This window comes from Cicer arietinum, chromosome 8 (genome assembly GCF_000331145.2).
Source record: "Cicer arietinum cultivar CDC Frontier isolate Library 1 chromosome 8, Cicar.CDCFrontier_v2.0, whole genome shotgun sequence".
Lineage (NCBI taxonomy): Eukaryota > Viridiplantae > Streptophyta > Magnoliopsida > Fabales > Fabaceae > Cicer > Cicer arietinum.
This window is the reverse complement of record NC_021167.2, coordinates 7,997,065-8,005,866: the sequence shown is the minus strand read 5'-3', so window position 1 is coordinate 8,005,866 and position 8,802 is coordinate 7,997,065. Positions and strand designations below refer to the sequence as shown.

At 30.0% G+C, this 8,802-nt stretch overlaps 1 protein-coding gene across 3 annotated transcripts in view; it reads left to right on the top strand.

The window, feature by feature from the left end:
* Positions 1–3,994, top strand: part of LOC101503032 (CSC1-like protein At1g32090) — a 6,261-nt gene extending 2,267 nt beyond the window's left edge. For all 3 annotated transcript variants that reach the window (XM_004512392.4, XM_027337510.2, XM_027337509.2), the window contains exons 4-11: positions 431–532; positions 701–820; positions 924–1,004; positions 1,307–1,647; positions 1,745–1,990; positions 2,581–2,905; positions 3,002–3,235; positions 3,412–3,994. In XM_004512392.4, coding sequence (XP_004512449.1) covers positions 431–532; positions 701–820; positions 924–1,004; positions 1,307–1,647; positions 1,745–1,990; positions 2,581–2,905; positions 3,002–3,235; positions 3,412–3,756 — 1,794 coding nt within the window. In that variant the 3' untranslated portion in view covers positions 3,757–3,994. The remainder of the gene's footprint in view (positions 1–430; positions 533–700; positions 821–923; positions 1,005–1,306; positions 1,648–1,744; positions 1,991–2,580; positions 2,906–3,001; positions 3,236–3,411) is intronic.
* Positions 3,995–8,802: the final 4,808 nt, after the last annotated feature.

Below are 8,802 nucleotides of genomic sequence, written 5' to 3'. Positions count from 1 at the left end.
AAACATTTGCTTTAGATTTATTAAGAGTCTCACATTGAATGAGATGTAACTTGAAAAAGTGTTTATAAGTGGAGGAATTCCTTATCTTACAAGTTAGTTTTCTATGGTTGAGTACTTGAGTTAGACCCAACTCAAATTCTAAGATGGTTTTAGAGTTTATCCAAGATCCGTTGAGCCGTTTGTTATGTGTTCACACTCCAATGTCCTGGGCGCAAGAGGTGTGTTGAGAGTCCCTCGTTTAGTGAGATATGATATGAAAAAGTGTTTATAAGTGGAGGCATCTCTCACCTTACACCTTACTAACCAGTTTTGTAATTGAGTTAGATCCAACTCAAATTCAAAGAAGGTCTTTTTAAAATTTTATGTTCTTCTAGCAAAGATCTTTTTGAATCATCATACAAAATCCTCAGGGTTTTCATGCTTGCTGCAGGTAGTTGTCAGGAGTATCCCTCATATGTCTGGTCACTCGGTATCAGATACTGTGGACAGCTTCTTTCAAACAAACCACCCAGATCATTATATTGGACACCAGGTAATGAATTTTATGACACTATTGACAACATAAACTAATCTTAAAATACTTCGAAGGAGTATTATATTTATAGACAACATTAGCGTTCGTATAGTTTAATTTAGCAGAACATCCTTTGCATTATTTCATAGTCATCATATTCATATTGTCAAGTTCATTTTTTTTCAGGCTGTCTACAATGCAAACAGATTTGCTAAATTTGTGACAAAAAGAGATAGACTTCAAAACTGGCTGGATTATTACCGTCTAAAGTTTCAGAGGCGTCCTGATCGGAGGCCAACTATTACGGTATATAATTGCTATGAATACAAAAAGCTCAACATGGAATTGTGACTTAACAAGAATGTATTGGAACCTAGAATCTGACGACGTTATTTCTTTTCGTTTTTAGACTGGATGTTTAGGGCTTTGGGGTAGGAAAGTTGATGCTATTGAGTACTATGAACAACATATTAAGGAACTTGATAAATTGGTAAGTTGCTTTTGTTTTTCTCTTTCGTGCAATATTTTGGTTTTAACCCTCTGATTCCCAAGGGAAAGGGGCCCTGATAAGGAAAGAGCCTCTGGTAATCCGAAGTTCTGTCAGGAGGTGAGTAAAATCTGGCTAATGATTGTTCCGGTCAGGGTTCTCTTTCTTGCAATATTTTAACTCTTCGTTGTTATTTCAATATTTTGTTATTAAATCTGGTAAGGTAGTATTTATCTCCTTATGCTAGTAATAGTAATACATGCACTTTCCTTATTTCTTGGGCTACTTTGACGTGTCTTGTGCAGATGAGCTCAGAGCGTCAGAAAATTATAAAAGATCCTAAATCTATTCTGCCTGTGGCTTTTCTTTCGTTCAACTCGCGTTGGGGAGCATCAGTTTGTGCACAAACCCAACAAAGCAAAAATCCTACACTCTGGCTAACTGATTGGGCTCCAGAGCCACGTGACATATATTGGCGGAACCTCGCGATACCATTTGTTTCTTTAACCATCCGGAAACTTATTATAACATTGTCGGTATTTGCCTTGGTATTCTTCTACATGATTCCCATTGCTTTTGTGCAATCCCTTGCAAATTTGGATGGTCTTGAAAAAGTTGCTCCTTTCCTCAGACCAGTAATAGAATTGTAAGTGAACTTAATAAAAGTGCTTTTGGATATATTAAATGTGCTTTTATATACTTCATGTGCAGGCATTGAAACTACTTGTTTTTGCTTTTGTCAGGAAATTCATCAAGTCCTTTCTACAAGGTTTTCTTCCTGGTTTGGCCCTTAAAGTATTTTTATATATTTTACCAACAGTTCTAATGATTATGTCGAAAATCGAGGGATATATTGCATTATCAACGCTTGAGCGGAAGACAGCAGCAAAATATTATTACTTTATGCTGGTGAATGTTTTCTTAGGAAGCATAGTGACCGGAACTGCATTTCAGCAACTGCATGCTTTTCTTCACCAGTCACCTACACAGTATGCCTTGTGTACAATTATTACTTGAGTATACTAGATTTTACCCCACATGCTTAGGACTATTAAAAAAACCAAAAACCAAACTGAACCGCACTGAAAGAACCTGATATGTGATTGGCAGTTCACGAACCAAAGAAGTTCGGTATGGTTCAATTCGGTTAGGTTTTTTAAACTGTCTTAATGTTCGGTTTCAGTTTTGGGTTTTTTAACAGTCCTATAATCAGTTAATAGTAGCAATTCGGTTTACAAGTTCGGTTCAAAAAGTTATAGTTTTTTTTTTTTTTTTTTTTTTTTTTTTTTTTTTTTTTTTTTTTTTTTTTTTTTTTTTTTTTTTTTTTTTTTTTTTTTTGTAAAGATAGTTTCCGTTTGATTTCAAAATACTGAACTAGTGCACCGAACCTTTATACCAGTTTGGAACCATTAACAATTCAGTTCGGTTTTCTTTCTGATCCGGACCATGAACAGTCCTATGCATGCTCGCTTTTTAATAGCTTTTCCTGGACTATTTCTAGATCTATAAGACCTTGTTTAACCCTTACATGTGCCCTTCACGTGACCGATTTTGTGGATTTTATTATTATTGATTATAGGATTCCCAGAACAATTGGAGTTTCTATTCCAATGAAGGCTACCTTCTTTATGACATACATAATGGTTGATGGCTGGGCTGGAATTGCTGGTGAGATTCTAAGATTAAAGCCATTGGTTATATATCATCTCAAGAACATGTTCTTAGTTAAAACTGAGAGAGATAGAGAAAAGGCCATGGACCCTGGTAGTGTGGACTTTCCCGAGACTCTTCCGAGTCTTCAACTATATTTCCTTCTCGGCATTGTATATGCTGTCGTGACTCCAATCCTTCTTCCTTTCATACTTGTCTTCTTCGCCCTCGCGTATTTGGTTTATCGTCATCAGGTCAGTGCCTCTACTAACTCGAGAAAACTCACGCGGCCTGTCTGACAAATCAACAACACTGTATTCTAAATATAACTATGGTTTTTAACTGTGCAGATAATCAATGTCTACAATCAACGGTATGAAAGTGCTGCCGCGTTTTGGCCGCATGTTCACAGCCACATTATAGCAAGCTTACTAATATCACAGCTTCTTCTATTGGGCTTGCTTAGCACCAAAAAGGCGGCTAAGTCTACACCTTTGCTTGTGATGTTACCAATACTGACATTTGCATTTCACAAGTACTGCAAGAGTCGATTCGAGCCGGCATTTCGGAAGTACCCCCTTGAGGTATGTCATGTAACAACATGCACAATATAATAGTCCAACATTACAAATTACTATTCCAGACTCAAATATAAGCAAAATATATATACTTAGTTTTGGTGATCCAAAATATAAGCAATCTTGAACCATTTTCAACTTATTTAATGATATTATTCTTTATATTCTCTTAATCTATTCAGGAAGCAATGGCAAAGGATTTATTGGAAAAAAGCTCAGAACCCGACCTAAACATAAAAGCATATTTGGCAGATTCTTACTTACATCCAATCTTAAGATCATTTGAGGTTGAAGAGGAATTGGTTGAACTTGAAAGGGTTGAAGTTAGAGTAGATAAACACCAAACTCATCATGTTTCTAGTCCTACATTGAGTGGTGAACCTAGTTCACCTTCACCACCACACCATGTTCATCAACATCAACCTTCACCACCTCATTACAATGATTACCCAACTTCACCACAAGATTATTATTACCAACCTCCCTTACCTCCTCATTATGTTTATCAATATCACAATCAACCTTAAATTCGTCTCGAACGAATTCAACGACGTATTCAAAGAAATTCTGACCGGACGCGGGAATAGTTCGCGGGTTAATTACAAATTACAAAGCTATTACTTGAGACTCCTTAGTGTTTTTTCTTTAGTATATTTTGACTTTAGATATGTGTTTTTGGCCATTTTGTTACCTATTGCAAATGTAAATTATTACTATTATTTTTCCTAATGTAAATGATGAATTGAAATTAGTTTTGACTCCAAATTGATCCACAAACCTTCCCTTTGTCTCTTCATACATTCACCATTTTAGTAAGGGAGCAATTTCCAATTGCAAATTAGAGATGCAACATTGTCAGCTTTAAGAATGCATATTTCCCTCATTATTTATATTTTTCCAATTATCTCAATTTTTAATCATTTTATTAATAAATTCAATAAATCTATTCAAACCAATCCAAATATAAAACGGGTTGGTTTGGTTCAATTTTTGAAATATAAACCCACCTAAAATGAACATATTTAATTGGTTTAAAATTCTAGTTGTTTCAAAGTTGAATTAGTTCAACCGTGTGTCCACCATCAATAATATCATTTTTGTATCAAACCTATCTCTAAAATTTTGGTCGGTTATTTTTCATTGGTTATTTATTGTCTTAATTATTAATTATTAGGTTTAATCTGAAAATATAGATGGAAAAGTTAAGGCAACTTGTTTGGATTTAAATCACATGTCTATTTGACTTAAAATCAATTTACACCGAACCACAAACATTCCCTTTGTATCTTCACAATATATTCACCATTCTAATAATGGCAATCTCCAACTACAACTTCCACACGCAACTTTACCTCTCTAACGGTGTATACACGAATGTTGACAATGACTATTTCCATTGTTTTTTTATTTTAAAGAATAATAGTGCACACCAAGTATAATTTTATTTTATACTTTTATTTAATTTAAAAATTATACAATATGTGTTATATATTAATAGTTAAAATTAGTGATTCTTAAATACTAGTTCAACTGATGAATGTCGATATTATTACATCTGATGTAAAAATTATATGATAGTGTGAAATTATTTTACGATATTAATACACTATCTTAACACTTTATTTTTCTCTCCAATTATCTCATTTGTTTATTATTTTATCACTAAATCTAAGTAATTGATACAAATCAACACACATGTGATTAATTAATTTGGTTTAGGGAAATTGTATCGAAATTAACTTACATAAATGTGAGATTTTGGATTCAAATCAGAATATAGCATTTTATCTAATAATATCGGTATTTATCAAATGAGTTATAACTTAAAGATAATTTTTGAAATATATCAACGAACTTAAATTAAACATATTTAATTGGAAAAATAACGTGACTTAATTTGATGTATAGAATTGATAATTTTTTGACTCAAAACCAATTCACAATTTACAAACACCCCATTTGTATATTCACAAATGCATTATTCTATCTAGGAAAAATCTCCAACTACAAATTCCATATGCTGCCTCGTCCTCTCTAGTAGCTTAGCGTTGAACATGAAACCTAACAATGAACAATACCTTTTTTTCTCCCAATTATGTTAATATTTTTATAATTTTATTACCAAATATGATAAATTGTTTTGAACCAACCCGCATGTGATCATGTTTTTTTTGAAAAATTTCTTATAATATTTTAAATATCATTGTAAAAATCGTTAAAAATTGATTTAAAATTAAAAATAAAAAGTTGAAGATGACTAAAAATTGACGAAACTTTTTATAAAGATTAAAATTAAAATAATAAAATTTTATAAGGACTAAAAATTTATTTAACTATTAAATAAATATTTTTCTTTTAAATAATTAATTCATAAAAAATCATCATTTGATTAATTGATCAATAATAAACATTAATTTGACACGTATATGATTTAGGATGAAAATTATATTTAGTGTGTTATAATTTTCTTTAAATGAAACATGTTATCAAATAAGGAATTTAAATATTGATTATAATTACGTTGGATATATATAATTAAATATATGAAAAACATTCATTTCAATGCATTTCGATTATCTCAATTCAAATCTCCATCGATCTTTATCAATTTTCTATATTTATTTTTATTTTTTCAATTTTTTTTGGATTAAAAGTCTATATAATTTTAATTATTAATGTAAAATTTTATATAAATTTAAAATTATTTGATATGTTATTGAGACTAATAAGAAAATATTGGTTTAATTACAACAAATTTGGTAGCTTCATCATAGCTAATCTATAGAAAACAAAGTTTTCTACATATATCCTAGGATTTGCTATAGAATTTTCCATAGCATGAATTGAGAGACTAATTAGCTACAACATAATTTCCTAGCTAATCCGTAGATAATTTAAAAAATCATAGTTAATTCGCAGTTAGTACATAGTAAATAATTGTTGAAAGGTTGTTATATTCTAGCTATATAACTTTGATATCACAATAGAAGTTTCTTAGCAAACATATCTAGCCACAAGTTTATAGTGATTTCATAATTATTTCGTAACTATTTTGATTTTTTATAATTATAATTAGCATGTCTAATCAAAAGTGATTAGATTAAGTAAATGTTTTTTTATTGAATTCGATAATCCTTACAAATATAAAGCGTTGATTTAAATAGATAAGAAAAGAAAATTATTGACACAACATTTCACAATATTAAGGGAACCAAAATAATACTTCACATTCAATAGTTTTACAATCAAGGACAAATATTCTAGCCACTTCAAATTATTAATTAAAAGAAACACTAAATTCTAGTGTATATTGATCTCAAACAAACAAATCACTATGTTCATAATAAATTTGGTCTCAGCTTTTGTCATGCTCTATAATTGAAATGAAACATTCTTTGAGATGAAAAAAGAAACAAATTAAACTATAATAAGCGGATAGATTGACAACCAAGATGTGAAAATGTTTTGAACAAACTCTTCGCGTTTGTAACATATAAACTCTTTGGTTTATTACAATAGCATATAAACTCATTTTCTTCATAATCCACGACAACAACTTTTTTGATTATTACAATTAAAGTAGCATTATCAATTACGAGAAGTGAGTTTGAATTTTAATAATTTTTAAATTTTTTATTTATGTATTTTATTTATGTTCTCCTTCGCATATTTGCTCTTGATTACACTTTGATCAATTACAATCTCCACCTTTCAACCTAAAAATGATTTTTACAGTCACCTTTCAATCTTAAAAGAATTTTTACAGATACACTAAATATAACATAAAAGATAGACTTGAGTTAATTTCAATGTGTATGATAAAAGGTGTTTGGGATTTAATGATTCTCAATTCTTTGTTTGAGATAAGTAAATACAAACTCAGTAAATGATGATTCACGTATATAATGAAAAGAGCTAGAGTTTTTTTTACTTATTCTTACTTAAACAAGTGTTGGTAGATTTTTAAATTGAACTTTTACCACAATCTATAAATGATAAGAGGCTTTGAATATTCAGCTTAAACTTAATATATCTGTTAGACACATCAGTCAAGTGTCATATCTGTTTTAAGACAATTAAACACATGTTTATATTGTTGTCCAGAACATTTTTGACAAATTCATAATGTTCTTGCTTTTGTGTTTGATGGAAAATGTGAATGAATGAGTAAATGAGTTGTGAAATGTAAGTCTTTTAGCTCAAAATCATGCAGAGCTTTCTACAAAAGGATGGAGCAACAGTGTACTTGTGCCCTTATTCACAACTCATCAATTTGAAGATTAATTTGGTCATCAATCTGAATGTTGTTTTCCTTCTTTGAACCTTCAGCTCGAGTTCTGGGTTTGACCACTAATTTTAGCAGTCTTGATACTCTTCAACTTGTGGTTTAAACTGTAGAAAATTATGTCTTTACTTTGTCTTTAATAGGGAATAACCAGAATATTCTTCTGATCAATCTGTCATCAATCTGAAGATCAATCGCGGTATCATTCTGCAGAACATTTTGCATGTTTATTTTTACAAGTAGACATTCAAATCTTGATTTTTAATTGCTCATTAAATGTTGAAAAGTTCATGTGCAAAATACCAACTAATTTATTGCATGTTGTCATTCTAAAAAGATTTTTATTGCTAATTGTTCTTTAATAGAACAACCAGAGCATTCTGGTGAATGTTTTTCTATCATTCTTTAAACAAATGACTCAATCTTAAAACTATTTCTTCTTCAAAGTTGATTCATATCATTTTGCTGAAATGATATGAATATTTATGAATGCAATGAACTTATTTATCATGAGAACATTATTTCATAACAATTGAGAATGATGTCTTCTATGTGAGAGGAAAAATCTTTTGTTGAAGCAATACTTCCTATGATTATTCTTAGTGTTTCACATATTGTGTTTTGTCTATCAAGCATTACTCAGATACTTTTGTATAGGTTTGAATTTATTTGACACTTTTTTCATGAAGATGCTATCTTGAAGATGCAATAATCATTCTCTTCGATGATTGATATATGATATATTCCTTTTGATATTCTTTCATTATTGAGTAGATACTTATGCACTTGATAATGTGAATAGCTTCTTGTTTGTCCATTTATGCAATTCATGTTCCTTAAATAAAACTCAAGTGCAATCCTTAGTAGATCATCATTCATAAAACTTAATAATTTATTTTATAAGATTTGTTCTCATTAAAACATATATAAAAAAAAAATTTACCTCAACAACAATAGCATATAAACTCATTTTCTTCAGAAGCGATGACAATAACTTTTCTAGATTTTTGAAGTGATGACAAGATAATTCATTCTACAATGATGCGTGTGGGGAGAATTGATTAATGAGATGCTTTTTTTTTTTCTTTCTTTAATATTAACATTTATGAGTTCATGTTAATAAAGGAAATTATATAGCCTTTTATGGCTAAAAAGAATTTAGATATGAAAGTCAACATTCAAGACTAGTATAGTAAATGAATAATGAGTTTAAAAATATGATCCAATTCTTATATGAGATCAAAATTATTACCCTAAAAATCCATTTAATAACATTCACAAAACTGCT